A 17,711-nucleotide genomic window follows, 5' to 3' on the forward strand; every position below is an offset into this window, starting at 1 on the left:
CAAACAATCAAGCACACGGTCAAACTGACAAATTGTCCCCTGCAACAGACACTCAGATACTCACCAACACAGCCCCCCTAATGCAGTACTTAGCATACCTCGTCTCTGACAGATCCCAGGAAAACTCCCTCTGTTAGCCTCCACTGTTCACTGCTCGTCCTCATACAGGTCTGTCGCATCTTACGTGCATTTAACATGCGCGATTTCAACTTTACGCGGTCGGCAAAAACAAAAAAACAAAAAAAAAAAGAGAAAAACAACAGTTTTAATACTATACCTGTAGTGTGGGCGATTTCGCCCGCCATTGAACTCAATGGGGTTTTGGCTATACGCGGTTTTCGCTTTATGCGCTAACCGTGGAAAGGAACCCCCGCGTAAGATGAGGCAGACCTGTATATAGGATGTTAGATGGTTTGGGTGGGAATTCATGGTTCTCAGTTCTAGACCGGGGAAGGCCTACCATCAAGGGTTCATAAACACTGAGAGTTGAGGAGAAAATCAAGCTGGAGCAGGAGGAAACTATCCTATAGTTGGGACGCTCCTTCCAGATGATGTCATGGTATCCTCTCGCACTGAGGCTACTCCTCCAAGGCAGGGAACCCCGGTTAGTAGGAAGAGATAGGCAGTAGTAATGGGGTATTTAGTTATTAGAAATATAGATAGTTGTATTTGTAATGACTCGGAGAACCACATGGTGAATTACCAACCAGTGCAAAGGTTGTGGACCTCTTCAGTCATCTAGACAGACTTATGAGCAGTGCTGGGGAGGACCAGTAGCAGTGATACCTGTACGTACCGATGACATAGAGAATATTTATGTTCTTTATATGAGCTGGAAGAAAACATAAAATCATCACTGATAAAGTTTGCAAATGACACAAAAATAGGAGGAATGGCAAATAATGAAGAGGACAGGTCATGGATACAGTGATCTGGGTCGCTTGGTAAGCTGGGCACAGGCAAGGACTCTGTGTTTCAATCTGGCTAAATGCAAATGTATACGTGTAGGAATAAAGCATGATGGCCATAGTTACAGGATGGGGGACGCTGTGCTGGGAAGTAGTGACTATGAAAGAGATTTGGGGGTCTTGGAGGATAATCAGTTGAACGTGAGTTCCCAATATGATGCTGTTGCCAAAAGATCTAATGTGATCCTGGGATGCAGGAACAGGGGAATCTTGAGCAGGAAAGGCTATTTTACCTCTGTATTTGACACTGGTGGAATACTGTGTCCAGTTCTGATGCCCACAATTCATGAAGAGTGTTGATAAATTGGAGAGGATTCACAGAAGAGCCATGAGAATTATTGAAGGACTGAAAAACATGCCGTATAGTGACAAACTCAAGAAGCTAAGTCTATTTAGCTTAACAAAGAGAATGTTAACAGGAGACTTGATCAGTCTGTACATGGGGAACAGAAATTTGATAATGGGCTCTTTAAACTGGCAGACAGAGGTATAACAAGATCCAATGGCTAGAAGTTGAAGCTACACAAATTCAGACTGGAAATAAGACATAAATTTTTAACTGTGAGCGTAATTAACCATTGGAGCAAGCTACCAAGGGTCATTGTGAATTCTCCATCACTGGCAATTTTTAAATCAAGATTTAATGTTTTTCTAAAAGATCTGCTCTAGGAATTATTTTGGGGATGTTTTGTGTCTTGTGTTATATAGGAGAGGTGTCTAGATTATCACAATGGTTCCTTCTGGCTTTGGAATCTATGAATATATTAATCCTCTAATTTTTCATCAGTTGAATCCCTGTCTCAACTTTTCCATTATTTTGCCTGGGATTGATGTCAGGCTAACTGGCCTATAGTTATCCCGGTCATCCAACTTGTTTTGTTTTAAATATTTGCACAATATTAGCACTCTTCCAGAGTTCTGGAATTTCCTTGCAATTATTCCCCACCACAATTATCCAGTCTTATCAAATTGCACTTATCTATTTAAGTACCAGATTATGCCCAGCTAAAGCCAAGGTGAAAGCATGGCCCAGAGATTCTCAGTTTTTCTTTTAGATATGTCTCACATATGTTGTCAGTTGGTTTGCATATGTGTCTTTCTGTGTGCTGTCCACAGCTCTGTGCAGATATCTGGTTTAGCAGACCTTGTCCCCAATTTCTTTTTGCTCTGTTATTAGTTGGGTCATGGCAACAATTTCTCTATTTGCCTTTTTAAATGTTCCCTAATGAGTTGGTTATGATAGTTACTAACTTCCATAACCAGTACAAATAATTTCTTTACCAATTTCTTTTCCCGTGCCTTTATATTGTTTGCTGTGATTAATTTGTTCATTTTTATTTTATATTTGGTTAAACAGGTTAGCAATGTCATGCACATTGTAAATGGTGTACCATTTCTTTTTCACGTCAGGGACAGTGACTGACCCTGACACTTAACAGTGATGTCAGTTGGCTTGTGTGTGTGTGTTCTTTACGTGTGCTGTCTCCAGCTCTGGACAGATCGCTGATTCAGCAGACCTTGATAGCACTACCCAATCTGGTTAAGTGCTGGAGGCTGGAATGTTGTGGCCTCGGTAACGCTGTTGAGGCTGCTCATTGCTTCTGTCCTTGGAGCTTCAGCGTTATTAATAGATAGTGCGGCATGTTAGTTCAGCAGACACCAATGTTACTCATAAAGGAAGACCACAGGCATGGTTCGGTGACGAAGGCAGTCCTCCAGGTTCACTGTCAATGAAGCACAGTACTAGCTCCCTAGATCAATGTCTACAGTTACACTAACACAAGTATGCTCATTACAATGGACTCAGCTCAGTCAGCGGTGGGACTTTCTGCTGGCCCTGGGCTGGACAACGGGTTAAGGTGAAGCACCCCAACATTTATAGGCTGAAACAAACAACTGGAATACACAACTTACACACCACATTACATATTTTATGACATCTATTTGTTATCTCCCCTTGTTCCTGATATCTTGGACAAAACATCCCTATTCATTATTTTGTTAAACTATCTTATCTTGTACTAGATTGGGATGTATTTGTACTAGCTGGAATATATTTACGCAAATATCTAATACCTAGTACACTAGCAACAACTTTGCCAAGTTCATGTGCTGGACAGTAAACTTGTGAGCATCTACTTTAATACATGGCCTGACTTTGGTTCGCAGTCTCTGGTTCAAGTCTCAGATCTTGTACCAGGCCCAGTGCTCTAGGATATCTCTCTCGCTCTCTACTACAAGATAGTTCTAGTTTTTCCACACATATTGAAAGTGTGTTGATTGAGACAGTGAAAAATGGAAACCTAAGTCCACATCCACCTGGAATAGTGAAGATCACAACATTAATTGACAATGAAACTCTTTCACCATTCAGTTCCCTAGAAGTGAAGGAACTGCATAGTAAAATATCGCTATCTTCCCCTGTTCTATTGATGCATCACAAAGAAAACAATCTGTTGCTTGGGAAGAATGAAGAAATGTGCATTTCTCAACTTAATCTAGGGAAGAAGCAGTAAATATTTCCACTTGGCCCAGCCTATCCCTAGAGCTGTTTCCTCTTGACAAAGCCCAGCTCAGACTCTGTGAGTGCCCGCCCTGAGATCAATGCAGCTGCTATAAAAGACCAAGTCACTGAGCTACCCTCACCAGCTGAGCAGAGATGGCAGGTGAGTTGCTGTTACCTTTTACTCTCTTTTTTATGGCTTTGACATTTGTAATAAAATAGACAGTGTGTTTCTGAGGGAGGGCATGAAAAGCCATGTGTGGTAAGGAAGAGGCAGAAATGGGCAGGAGTGGGGCTGTAGGAGCCCTGGCCCTCCTTCATTGCTTTTGGGTGAGGGAAATTGATAAAGAAATGGTAAGAAAAGGAGTCCCTTCTCCCACCCCTTCCCCTGTTCCAACCCCATCCCTTTCAGGAGGAAACACTGGGATACTTTACAGTAAAGGACTGTGGGGAATAGAAAACACTAGTTGTTGAGAGGAAAGTGCAAGAATCTTTCCATTAAACAAATGGGGGCTAACCTGCCCCTCCCAACCCCCAGCATTATGGAGCCTCATAATTTCTTTTATTTAGAGATTGATTTAAACCTTGAAACACGAGGTTCAATAACTCTTCTAAAATGGATGTTAGCACTCACTGCTCTACCTGTGGATATTTATTCTTTTATCCATACAAATCTTCAGTCCCTTTTTCAATCTCACTAAATTATCTCAGTGACATCCTGTAGCAGTGAGTTCCCCAGGCTAATTACCCACTATGTGAAAAAGCATTTCTCTTTATGCCAGTTTGGAATTTTCCACTTTTTAATTTCCTTGAATGGCCCCTTTTTTCTCATATCGTGAGTCAGGCAGAATAGAAACCCCTGATCTCCCGTCTCTAGGCAGATCTTTATTATATATGGAACTAGTTGTGCCACCTACATTTAAGTTTGCCCAGCAAGTCCCATTATAAAACCCAGTTTTAGTGACTTACAACCTTGCCAAACTTTACCTTTTGGGCTGAAATTTTCCTTGATGAGTTTTTCCTTGATGAATCTCAGTTTCAGAAAAATGGTTTATCCATTTCTCAGAATGAGATTAGGGAAAAATAAATTTACCCCATTAAAAAAAATCTTACAATAGTTTAATTGAGAAGTTCTAGCACCTCTATGCTTTAATGCTATGTTCTCTGAAAAAACGAGTCCTATCTATCACAAAATTGGGCACCTAAAATTAGTGGATTCTTCTGATTTACTTTCTCTGTGTTTCAGTTCTCCGTCTATAAAATGGGAATAATAACACCCCCTCAGATCACAGGGTGTTGTGAAAGTAGATCCGTTAATTATGAAGTGCTCAGAAACTCTAGCAACAAGCAGCATGCAAAATCTCAGGAGGAAATTAATAATTGTGTTTTCAGAGCAGGTTTTGAATAGAGTGCAGTAAATAAGGCCTGGGGCCACACTGGACAGCGAGAGTAAGACAAAATATTGAGTAAGTGTTTGCAGTGAACACTGTCCATCCTGGGCAAGGAATAAGGCAGGGGTCCTGTAGCCAAAACCAAACTATCACAATGCATATGCAGAAGAGGACCCAAGGTTGTATGGGCAACCTTAATTCTGGTATTTCCTAACTTTTGACTTCACTGAACAGTGATCTTTTAATGGAGATTGTGTATGGAATTGTAAATATTATCGTCATCTCCCCTGTTATTCATCCTTCTCTCCCCCCCTTCCAGTCAGGCTTGTCCCTTCCTATAATCTTTACTGTCTCTTAAACACCTTCATGTATGTCTACCCCCACTATACCTCCACTTATCCCAACCTGTCCTCCACCCATCTCAGCATCCTCGCCACTCTCCTCAACCCTCTCCAACCCAGTGCCTTGTGCTGAAATCCCCCCCGATTGAGAACTTCTCCTACCTAGCCTCCCCAAGTCAGCACCCTCCCTCCTGTCCTGGCCTCCCTCCAAGCTGACAAGCCCCCCTTCCCACCTGACCCGAGACGCACACTCCCCATAACTGCCTCAGACTCAGAACCCCTCCCCTGCTGAACTCTTGCCCCTCCAGCTGACCTCCAAGCTCCCAAGTCAGAAATCCCCCTCCCGGGCCAACCTCAAGCAGTAAAAAATCATGAGACAGGCTCCAAAAAAACCCCTTGAGATCAGGATAAAAATAGATAAAAATAGTTTTAAAAGTGTAGGTTTTATTTGTTTTCTGGTTTCTGAGCATTTATGGTGCACTCCCCATTTTCAAGCTTTTCTCTGAGTCATAGAAGGGACCACCCGATCGAGTCTCACCTCCTGTACCTCACGGGCCAGTAATCCCCACCCAATTACCCCTGTATTGAGCCCAGGAAATTGGCTTGGACTAAAGTATTGCAGCCCTCAGGAGGCTAAACTATTGTGAGGCACAGGCAGAGGACAGGAAGGACAAAGTGCACACGTGCCGGAGGCTCCTGCAATGGCAGGGAACTGATTTCGTGAAATGTGCCCAGATGATCTTAGCAAACTCCCATGCTGCAGAGGAAAACAAACAGCAAAAGTTACTGCCAATCTGATCTGGGGGCAAAATCCTTCACCCCACCAATCTTGGTCTCACCTGCAAACTTTATCAGCAGCAAATCCATGTTTCCTTCCAGAAAACTGATACAAATATTCAGTGAACAGAGCTGTGGAAGTTGATCTCTTTCAGTGGGTGCATGACATCTGTGGGCCCTTTACCTCCTTTAATTACTGCTAATAACCGAGGTGTATTTGTGTTTCTCTCCAGGGATGAAGTCAGGGATCCTCCTCTTCGGATTCTTGGTGACCCTGAGCCTGTGCCAGGCATCGGGATCTTCCATAAATGGTACTGTCCCCTTTCTTCTGCTGCTGATGCTCTGCATTGGGGGTATAATGCTTCGTGGTGGGATCCAAAGTCAAAACTCACTGTGGGCCCCCACCCAGTCTATATAGGTTTGAAGTGTTCCCTCTCCCACCCAAAATAAAACATATGCCTGGGAAGTGTATAGTCGCTATGAATATCCAAGGTCTTCAGAGAACCTGAACATTATCCCCTTTTTACAGATGGGAAAACTGAGGCATAGAGGGTCAGGGCCGGCTCCAGGCACCAGCAAAGGAAGCAGGTGCTTGGGGCGTCCAATGGAAAAGGGCGGCACATCCGGGTTTTCAGCGGCAATTCGACGGCGGGTACTTCAGTCCCTCTTGGAGCGAAGGACCCACCGCCGAATTGCCGCCGAAGAATGAAGCGGCATGGTAGAGCTGCCGCCGAAGTGCCACCGATTGCGGCTTTATCTTCTTTTTTTTCCTCCGCTTCGCCGCTGGGGCGGCAAAAGAGCTGGAGCCGGCCCTGGAGAGGGTAGATGCCTGCCTCCAGGACAAAAAGAGTCACATACAGTAGAACCAAGAACAGAACCCGGGTCTCCTAATGCACAGTCCACTAGTGTCCGAGTCCAGGGACATGCTGACTCACTAGTGTCCTTTGCAGTAAAACAAAATGGATTGGCAATATAATCAAAAAAGGCTCCGCATCTTAAAGGGGTCGCTTTTGCAGCCACACAATATCTCACACCCCTCCCTCAGGTTTTTCTTTTTGGCATTTGTTTGGGAAAGTTTTGGCAAAAACAGGGCAGCTCATTTTTTGACAATAAATCAATCACTGATTCCAGGCTTATTCTCTTGCAAAACTTCAGTTCTCAACTCATGGAGGCACTAGAGTTCTTCAAGGAAACAGCTGGAAAAAAAAGTTGGCAAAAGTTTATTCATAGAAACAGCTGAACTGTTTTGCTTAAACTTGCCAAAAATATTCAGCCTGAGGCAGAAAGCACTCCTGGAACGTTCCAGCCCCTGAAAGATGAAAGATTGGCCAAGTTATAACAGCGGAAAACAGGGTGTTATAATGGGAAGGCCTGGGCAACTTCAATAATAAGGGTCACCACCAATGTCCCCTACAATTAGACCTCAGCTGTAAAGATTTATGTGCATAAGTGTTTATGCACTGAAAAAATTCATGGGCTCCTGCTAGGATTAAAAGCTCTGTAGAAATGGTTATGACTAAAAATCACTCAGTAACTCTTGGGGGATGCACAGACTCTGCATACAGTTTTGATTCAAATTACTTCAGCATATAATGAATTGAAAGGCCCCAACTCATGTCTTCCTCCAATAAGCCAGCAAGTAATAACGACCACAACATAATTGTGCTTAATAGTGAAGGGAAATAAGGTACAAAAAACTATCACAGTGACACTAAATATAGAAAAGGGGATTTCAATACAATAAGGAAGCTCTTCAGAAAAGCCCTAATGCCAACAGCAAAGGAAGCAACACCCTTAGATTTGTCCACCTAAGAAAACAGTAGTAGTCTTATGCAATCTGCTGAGCAGGAAGAGAAGAGTAAATGGCAACGTTCAAGTCTTCAGGAGGTTATCTGAGCCAGAGAGAAATTCTTTGGGATTTGGAAATCCAGCCCCAGCCAAGCCGATTAACAAGAACATACACTACAGCAGCCAATATGTAAGAGGGAAAGGAGGAGGGCTAGGATGGATTTTGTACAGTAAATAGTTGAAGGTATAAAACACGAGAAATTCTCTAGAAGAAGCAGGAAGCCTGCGAAAGAATCAGTGGGTCCGCTGACTTACCAGGGGGGTAAATAGAGCAGTTAAAATTGAGAAGGACATTGTTGAAAAACTAAATGATTTCTTTCATCAGCCTGTATATTCATAGATTCCAAGGCCAGAAGGGACCGGTGTGATCATCTAGTCTGACCTCCCGTGTTACACAGGACACAAACATTCCCCAAAATAATTCCTAGAGCATATTTTTAGAAAAACATCAGCTCTTGCTTCAAAATTGTCAGTGATGGAGAATCCACAGTGACCCTTGCTAAATTGTTCCAGCAATTAATTACTCTTAACTGTTAAGAATTTATGCCTTATATCCAGTCTGAATTTGTCTAGCTTCAGCTTCCAGCAATTAGATCATGTCACACCTTTCTCTGCTAGACTGAAGAACCCATTATTAATTATTTCTTCCCCATATAGATACTTTCAGGCGTAATCAAATCACTTCTTAACCTTCTATTTGTTAAATTAAACAGATTGAACTTCTTGAGCCTCTCATTATAAGGCAGATTTTCTCATCCTTTTGTCGTTTTCATGAATCATAGAATCTCAGGGTTGGAAGGGACCTCAGGAGATCATCTAGTCCAACCCCCTGCTCAAAGCAGGACCAATTCCCAACTAAATCATCCCAGCCAGGGCTTTGTCAAGCCGGGCCTTAAAAACCTCCAAGGAAGGAGATTTCACCACCTCCCTAGGGAACCCATTCCAGTGCTTCACCACCCTCCTAGTGAAATAGTGTTTCCTAATATCCAACCTAGACCTCCCCCACTGCAACTTGAGACCGTTGCTCCTTGTTCTGTCATCTGCCACCACTGAGAACAGTCTAGATCCATCCTCTTTGGAACCCCCCTTCAGGTAATTGAAAGCAGCTATCAAATCCCGCCCCCCCCCCCCCATTCTTCTCTTCTGGAGACTAAACAATCCCAGTTCCCTCAGCTTCTCCTCATAAGTCATCTGCTCCAGACCCCTAATCATTTTTGTTGCCCTCCGCTGGACTCTTTCCAATTTTTCCACATCCTTCTTGTAGTGTGGGGCCCAAAACTGGACACAGTACTCCAGGTGAGGCCTCACCAATGTCGAATAAAGGGGAACGATCACATTCCCCAATCTGATGGCAATGCCCCTACTTATACAGCCCAAAATGCCGTTAGCCTTCTTGGCAACAAGAGCACACTGTTGACTCATATCCAGCCTCTCATCCACTGTAACCCCTAGGTCCTTTTCTGCAGAACTGCTACCTAGCCATTCGGTCCCTAGTCTGTAGCAGTTCTGTCCCTGCTGCGCCTGCTCTGAATCTTCAGAACGTTGTGGCCGTAGAAGCATCTCCTGACGTCTGTCCAGGAAATCTTCATTTTCCCTTATGCAACGCAGAGTCGATACTTGTTTCTCCAGACCTCGAACCTTCTCTTCCAATATGGAGACCAGCTTGCACTTTGTACAGACAAAGTCGCTTCTGTCCTGTGGAAGAAAGACAAACATGGCACAACCTGTGCAGGTTACAACAGCTGATCGCTCACCTTCCATATCACCGCCCTCTTAAGAGCTTCCTCAGCTGTTGCAGTAACTACTCAGAGAAACCCGCAGATGAAAGCCTCAGTGAGCTCTCCCCAGGCGAACTCCCAGGCAAACTCCCTCTGTTAGCCTCCGCTGTTCGCCGCTCAGCTGGTTCGCTGACCCTCTCTTCAATTTATCAACATTCTTCTTGAATTGTGGACCCTGGGACTGGACACACTATTCCAGCAGCAATTGCACATTGTGGACAGAAATATATATGCAGATGACACAAAGTTATTCAGGTTAGTCAAGCCCTGGAAGACTGAAATACTTCAGACAGATCTATCCAAGCTAAGTGAATGGGCAACAGAATGGCAGATGAAATTCAGCGTTAAACAATGAATAATACTCAAACACTGTACAAGGCTCTAAATTAATGATATCACTTCAGAACATGACCTGGGCTTCATTATAAACAGCTGAATAAAGCCCTTTCCCCAATATACAGCTGTGGTGAAAGAAGCAAACAGGATGTTCTGATACATAAGGAATGGGATGAAGAGGGATAAGGAAAATATGGCTGTTATATAAATCAGTTCCCTCATCTGGAATACTGTGTTTAGTGTTGTCCATCCCACCTCAAAAGAGGACAATGTATAATTACAGGGCCTTCAGAGAAGGGTAATGAGAATGATTAGGGAATGGCAAAACTGTCTTATGGAGAGAGACGGAAAAGACTGAGATTGTTTATGTTAGAGAGGGGACACGAAAAATTACACAAAATAACAGTCTGGGTAAGTTACATAGGGAGCTGTCAGGTGCTGGCTCTAGGCAGCCTGGCCTGGTAGTGGGAGTGGAGGTTGAAGTCAGGTGGTCAGGGTCTGTAGACAAGCCAAACTGTACCGTAGCCGGAGTCAGGGCTGGAGCAAGGTCAGAGTAGGGCATGGGCAAGGCTGGGGCAGGACCCAGCACTGGATCAGAGGCGGGCTGGGAATCTAGAGTCTGTTACATGGCACGGCAGCAGGAGGGTCACTGCCCAGTTCGTGCTGTTGCACAGACTAACTTGCAGCTCTGATGGGGTTGGGGAAGTACCTGAGAGTGGGGGTCATCTGACCCAGGCTCTGCTCAGGGATGGGCTGCTGCCCCATGCCTGAGGGCTGAGTCACTGCAGGCTCTGTTGGAAGGGTTGGGCAGTTGGGTCTACACTCCTCAGCAGTCCTAGCCCTGGCGCAGACCAAAACTGATCTTAGAAACACCATGTCCTGAATCTGCAGAGTGCCCGAGTTCTGTACCCGCCCTTGGTTTCTTAGGGTATCACACTGATTGTGTCAGCTGGGAACGAATGCAGACCAGGATCCTGCACTTGGGTGTGTCTGGGGAGAGAAATGGATTCATGGAGCAATGGAAATTTTAGTGCTTAAGATTTGTATGGAACATTTGCAGGAGGCCACTCAGAAATTTTTTTGTGTACAGCTTTGTAGCGCAGAAAGTTTTCCCTACATAAAACCTCTTGACTACAAACTCGTCCCCTGACAAATCCCTGTTTCTGAGTAAACTCATCGTATGGAAAGTCTAGAGACTTAAGATATAGAAAGTTTACTGACTAAGGACACCTATAGCTAAAGATATCCTTGCCAAAAATATGACATTTGAAGTTTTAAATTCCATCATTTTGATGTCGGCCTCTGAAGGATAAAATGACGGTGAAGTTACAGCTGCATTGATGGAAGATGTAGGCTTGCAATCGGACCCACCCAGCTTTGTCTGCAGTCTTCGGGATAAGGAAATTGAGTCACAGTTATTACACAAGGTTTGCTGACAACTCTAGGTAACCAAGGTGAGGACCAGTGCTGCCCACCTTATGAATAGAATCATAGAATCATAGAATATCAGAGTTGGAAGGGACCTCAAGAGGTCATCTAGTCCAACCCCCTGCTCAAAGCAGGACCAATTCCCAGCTAAATCATCCCAGCCAGGGCTTTGTCAAGCCGGGCCTTAAGGGAATAATAAGGGAGCGGAGAGAATAAAAGCAAGTATTACACTAGAATGGGAGCTTCCCAACTCCAGGGGGCTGGAGCAGGCATCTGGAAGTCACCAGCTGGAAGGCTTACTTTTTAGGTTGAATTTTGAACCTGAAATGAGGGTGAATAGCTTCCCCTTAAAAGCTCTGAAACCAGAAAGCTAATAACCTTCTTCCACTCTCCCAACATAAAAACCTTCAACTTCTCATGTGTTTTAAGCCAACATCATGTGTTTTTTACATGACTCATGATTTTTGAACCCGTGGGGTTGTCAATATTGGTAGGACCTCAGTTGGTAGCAGGGATTGAGCCTGAGGAGAACTGGGCTGTGTCTTGGATGACTGGGGCCTCAGATAACTGGCCATAGGTCTTGGGGGAGCAGAGAGAATTAGGAAAGCAGATGCAGACCCGGTCAGCTTCAGCTGAGAGCTGAAGAATGGCTGGCTATCCAAAAATTTCTACCTATTAATTTCCTTCCTGGAACACATCCTGGTCCTCTTGAGAATTGGAGAATCAAGAGCTCTATGATTCATAGAGTATAAGGCCAGAAGGGACCATTAGATCATTTAGTGTGACCTCACCTATATGAACAGGCCATTCAATTTCACCCAGTTACCCCCAAGTTTAACTTCGCTTCATGTCTCCCCTTCTTTAGATCTTTGAACCTTTTTCTATGGATCTATTACATATGAACAACTTTCTCAATCAATTTCTCAATCAAAACTCAGTCTTGGCTTTAAGTGCCTAAAGGTTAATCCAGCAAGTTCACAGCACGAAGGAGAAGACATGTGCTCCTTTCACTTTGGGTCTGTGCAGTGAGCTGGTGGGAAGGAGTTGTCCTCATGTCCTGCTCTTTCCTCTCTTTGGACTAGATATCTTGGAGACGCTGCCAGATCCATTCTTTCTGAGCAGCACGAATGAAGCCAAGGAGCTGGTGGATGCTGCATACAAGTACGAACGGGACAGGTCAGTTCCCCTTCTGTTATCCATACTAGGGGTACAATTTTACAAACAACATGGGAACGTGATACCATTATCTGGGGCGTTTTTCTTTTGTACAAATATGTATTTATTATGGTGACATCGTAGTTCAGGGTTCTGAAATTTTTTCTAGCATGGATCACACCACGTGCACTAATCTCTTCCCTCCACAATGGCATGGACCACCTCCTCTCTCATTTGTGATCACACAGTACTGCTATGGCAACTACAGCAATTGCTTACAATGCAAAGTGATATTAGGAAAGTACATATATTTTAGCTTCTTTTAACGTAGCTCATGCCAGCACCACATGACCAGCCAGCTCTGCGAGCCCCAGCAGCAGCCAGGGACAGGGCTGGTGCAAGGATGTTTCGCGCCCTAGGCAAAACTTCCACCTTGCGCCCTCCCCCCTCCCTGAGCCCTGCGGCAGCTCCCCACCCCTCCCTCCGCCGAGGTGCCACCCCCTGCAGCAGCTCCCCACTCCCCCCAGCCCGGGGAGCCGTGCGGCAGCTCCCCACCCGAGCTTACCTCTGCTCCACCCCCTCCCCGAGCCCTGCGGCAGCTCCCCTCCCCGCCTGGGGAGCCGTGCGGCAGTTCCCCACCCCAGCTCACCTCTGCTCCACCTCCTCCCTGAGCACACCGTCGCTGCTCCACTTCTCCCGCCTCCCAGGCTTGTGGCGCCAATCAGCTGTTTGAGCGGGATGGTGTGGTAACAGGAGGAGGCCGAATAGAGGTGAGCTGGGGCGGGGAGTTTCCCTGTGTGCCGCCCTCCCCCCTTACTTTGTGAATGAATTAACATTTTTTGCCTGGCTCTAATATTGACTCTGCTATTCATCACAGGCTGGTATTAACTCTGATATTCAAATTGTCATTATTAGGCATTAATCTGGTTATTCCAATACTATTAATTTTTGCCAAAATATCCAGTTGATAGATTTATCTGCTCTGGCTGGACATTCCATTCATGTGCAAGGATGGAATAAGGCGGATAGTGCTACACATTTAAACAGGTGTTGGTTTTGTGATGTAAGCACCATGTCCAAACAGAAAGATAATGTGCAGAATAGAGTTCCTCCTGGATCTTCCTTGCTCCTGGTCACACAGATTGCATTGCCTGCTACTGTTGCTTTAGTCCACCTATGGCTGGCAAGGAGACTCTTCATTCCTCTCCCACTGTGATACTTGCTACCACCATCACCAGATTAGACTATTGTAGCTTCCTCTATCTGGGGCTGCAGGTGAAAGTGTCACAGAAACTCCAACTTCTACAACACGTAGCCACCTGCCTTTTGTACGATTTCATGTATGTCCAGTCCCAGCCAGCAGCAGGATGTTAAACCAGGGCATTTTGAAACAAAAAAGTTAGAAGCCTTCTTCAAAAGTGAATTACACTTTGACAGCCCCAGATGATCGCTATGAAATGTGTCTCCTTATTTCCGCTGCTGGGCTGTGGCCCTGTCTTTCGGTCATGGATCTCGCCATGGCTTTCCAGGCCGTTCTCACCTCTGGAACGGAGCACTGAGATACACTCTACATACAACTATTGCCAAAGACCCCTCCAAACTCCAGCAGATACAGAATTCAGCTGCCCGTTGACTCAGTGGTGTTTCCCCAGGGGCACACATGACATCTGTGCTTCTGAGTCTGCACTAGCTCCCCATTCATCCAGGAGAAATTCAGCAAGTTGGCTTTGACTTGATAAGCTCTAGGAATAGGTCTATGCTGGGATAAAAATCCTGCGGCACCAAGACTCAGAGCCTGGGTCAGCTCACTCGAGATCACGGGGCACCGCCGCAGGGCCAAAAATAGCAGTGTAAATGTTGGGGCTCAGGCTGGAGCCCAGCCTCTGAGACCCTCCCCCCCCACAGGATCTCAGAGCCCAGGCCTAATCCTCTACACCACTATTTTTAGCTCCACAGACCGAGCCCTGTGAGACTGAGTCAGCTGACCTGGGCCAGCTGCGGCCATGCCACAGGTCTTTGATTGCACAAGCATAACACCTGTACATAGCTTGGGGCATTCCCCTATTCTTTGGTTATTGGGCCTTACCCCACAACCTTCTCTCCCCAGTTCCCCACGTCCCTTCATGGCCTCAGGCTGCTCTTTGGTGCCCTTTCTCCCCAACATAATCCTACGTGAACTCTCAGAGGTCCTGGCCTTCGGGGATAGGACTGGTCTCTTAGTCCAATCATCTCTTCCAAGGTAGTCCGAGAAAGTTCTCTGGCCATCAACTGCCACTAAATCATAAGAGGAGGGGTCATTTTGGCCAACCCACCCTTGTAGGTCTGGCAGTAGTCCTCTCATGAACTTGTTCAACACTAAGAGTTCTATAATCGTCTCTGTGCTGTGGGTCTCGGGATGCAGCCACTTCTGCGTTAGATGGATCAGGTTGAAAAGTTGTAACCTTGGTGCTTTGCTCTCCCGGTAACTCCACTCATGGAACCTCTGAGCCCTTATAGCTGTCATCACCTTGGATCTTGCCAGGATCTCAGCTTTCAACTGAGGGTAATCTGTAGCAACTTCTGCTGCCATGTCGTATGGGCCTTCTGGGCCTCCCCACACAGGAAAGGGATGAGGATACTGGCCCACTGGTCTTGGCGCCAGGCCTTACATAGGGCCGTTCTTTCAAATGTGAGAAAGTACACCTCCATCTCATCCTCCATCATCACCATCTTTTGTAGATAACTGCTGGCCCTTAGGGATCACATCCTGTCATGACCACATGTCGGAGGGATCAGGGCCTTCAGCTGGTTCACCTCCTGCAGGGTGGCTCAGTTCTGGGTTGCCTGGCTCATCAGCAGTTGATTCGTCTCCTGATGTAACTGGACTGACTCCTCTTGGGCGGCCATCTGGACCCTGGTATCCTCTTGTTGTACCGACACGGCCTGCACCAGCGCCTCACTATGTTGTCCAATTTGGGGGTTGTCACTGAGTGACGACTCACCGGTGCGGTGCCTCCTGCTGGTCATCCAGGGAATTAGCGTGCCCTCTGAAGTGGCCTCTGCCGGCCGGTGTCCCACTTGCCACTGGACCCGAGTCCCTCCTGGACCCTGGTGCCCCTTTCAGGCCGGGGTGCTGCCCCCTGGCAGTACCCCCACAGATCTGGGTCTCTCCTCTCTGGGGAACCCCCCCCCACCCTCTATGTCCACCTCGCCTCAGTCTTTGGCTACTGCCAGTCACCATCTAGCCCTCGCTCACTGGGGCGGACTGCAATATAATTGCCACTCATCGTCAGCAAGGAAGGTTTGGACCTGCTGCCTCTGCCTACCCTTGGGCTGCCCCTTTGCAACCCCGGTACCTTTTCCGGCCTTTAGCAAGGCCTGCAGCCCAGGGGGTTTCCAGGCCGAAGCTCCCCGGCTATTCTAGCCTTTCCCCAGCCCTGCTCCACTTTAGTTACCTTGCTCAGCTCCTAGCAGCCAGGCCCATCCCTCTCAACAGCTAGAGCGAGACTGTCTGTGCTTCTGACCCACTGCTCTCTTATAAGGGCCAGCTGGGCCCTGATTGCACTGGCTACAGCTGTGGCTGCTTTCCCCATCAGCCCCATTTTCCCCTTTTCTCCGCCACAGCCCAGGCTGCTTTAAGCCCTTCCAGGCAGGAGCGGGGTGATCACCCCGCTACAGGGGTGATTTATCTTGCCTCTAGGATAGCCTGCTGTGCCAAGATCCCACTCCTGACACCACCTGTGGCAAGGCACTTCCTGCATCTTGGTGGGCTCAGTGCTCCCCATGCTGGCAGTGGGGGCCTGGAGTAAGTCAGCCCCACTCTGGACAGGATTTACTCTCCCACATGGAACAGGAGTACTTGTGGCACAAGCTTATGCTGAAATAAATTGGTTAGTCTCTAAGGTGCCACAAGTACTCCTGTTCTTTTTGCGGATACAGACTAACACGGCTGCTACTTTGTAATCTCCCACATGGGGGTTTATTCCCCAGTATTTTCCAGGCAGGCACTGGGGCAGATCCATGGAGTGTCCCTCTGCAAACAAAGAAAGTAACCAATTCCAACACAAAACAATGGAGAATACCTCTCCCTACCCTCACTCTGAGAGTGGGTGGCTTTATTATTGGCTGTGAGATGCCAGTCCTTCCCCTAAACAGGAAATCTGTTATGTAGCTTCCCCTGTAGGGAACAGAACAGCCCTCCACCCTGGAGCAGCTCAGCTCAGCTCCCCTCCCCTCTCTCACTGGAGGAGGGGTTTTTAAAGGTCTCAGGCACCCCTTAGTTGGACTCAGGTGTCCCTAATTTAACCGGAGGTAACCCCTTTTAATCTTATAGGGGAAATGGCCTTCATTATTCTAGGACTAATATACTTGCCTTCCACCACTATTACAGCTGTCCAGCCTGACTTTGTCAGAACACCAACAAGTTATGTATTACATACCATATGTTTTTGTTATCCTGTACCTTGTATCTGCTAGCTTGAACAAAACATCCTCTTCCATTACCTGTCATTCCCCCATGTCCCTGTACCATCTCCTAGGAATGTCTCACTTTAGAACGTTAGGGGTTTCAGTACCTTCTCCAGGCAGGAATGTGATTACCTGGTTGGCTAATACCTCGTGTGTTGATATTCTGCTAAGGCCAAGCCTACTTTAGTTCACAGCCTTTGGCTTATACTGTTATAGATTCATAGATTCTAGGACTGGAAGGGACCTCAAGAAGTCATCGAGTCCAGTCCCCTGCCCTCATGGCAGGACCAAATACTGTCTAGACCATCCCTGATAGACATTTATCTAACCTACTCTTAAATATCTCCAGAGATGGAGATTCCACAACCTCCCTAGGCAATTTATTCCAGTGTTTAACCACCCTGACAGTTAGGAACTTTTTCCTAATGTCCAACCTAAACCTCCCTTGCTGCAGTTTAAGCCCATTGCTTCTTGTTCTATCCTTAGAGGCTAAGGTGAACAAATTTTCTCCCTCCTCCTTATGACACCCTTTTAGATACCTGAAAACTGCTATCATGTCCCCTCTCAGTCTTCTCTTTTCCAAACTAAACAAACCCAATTCTTTCAGCCTTCCTTCATAGGTCATGTTCTCTAGACCTTTAATCATTCTTGTTGCTCTTCTATGGACCCTCTCCAATTTCTCCACATCTTTCTTGAAATGCAGTGCCCAGAACTGGACACAATACTCTAGCTGAGGCCTA

The 17,711-nt window shown here is 46.2% G+C and overlaps 1 protein-coding gene across 1 annotated transcript in view; it reads left to right on the top strand.

Annotated features, from left to right (window-relative positions):
- Window positions 1-6,200: 6,200 nt before the first annotated feature.
- LOC101947097 (myeloperoxidase) overlaps window positions 6,201-17,711 on the top strand; it is a 52,732-nt gene continuing 41,221 nt past the window's right edge. The window contains exons 1-2 of the mRNA XM_042846238.2: window positions 6,201-6,291; window positions 12,453-12,546. Of these exons, the coding sequence (XP_042702172.2) occupies window positions 6,216-6,291; window positions 12,453-12,546 (170 nt within the window). The 5' untranslated portion in view covers window positions 6,201-6,215. The remainder of the gene's footprint in view (window positions 6,292-12,452; window positions 12,547-17,711) is intronic.

Source organism: Chrysemys picta, chromosome 19 (genome assembly GCF_011386835.1).
Source record: "Chrysemys picta bellii isolate R12L10 chromosome 19, ASM1138683v2, whole genome shotgun sequence".
NCBI classification, from domain to species: Eukaryota; Metazoa; Chordata; order Testudines; family Emydidae; genus Chrysemys; species Chrysemys picta.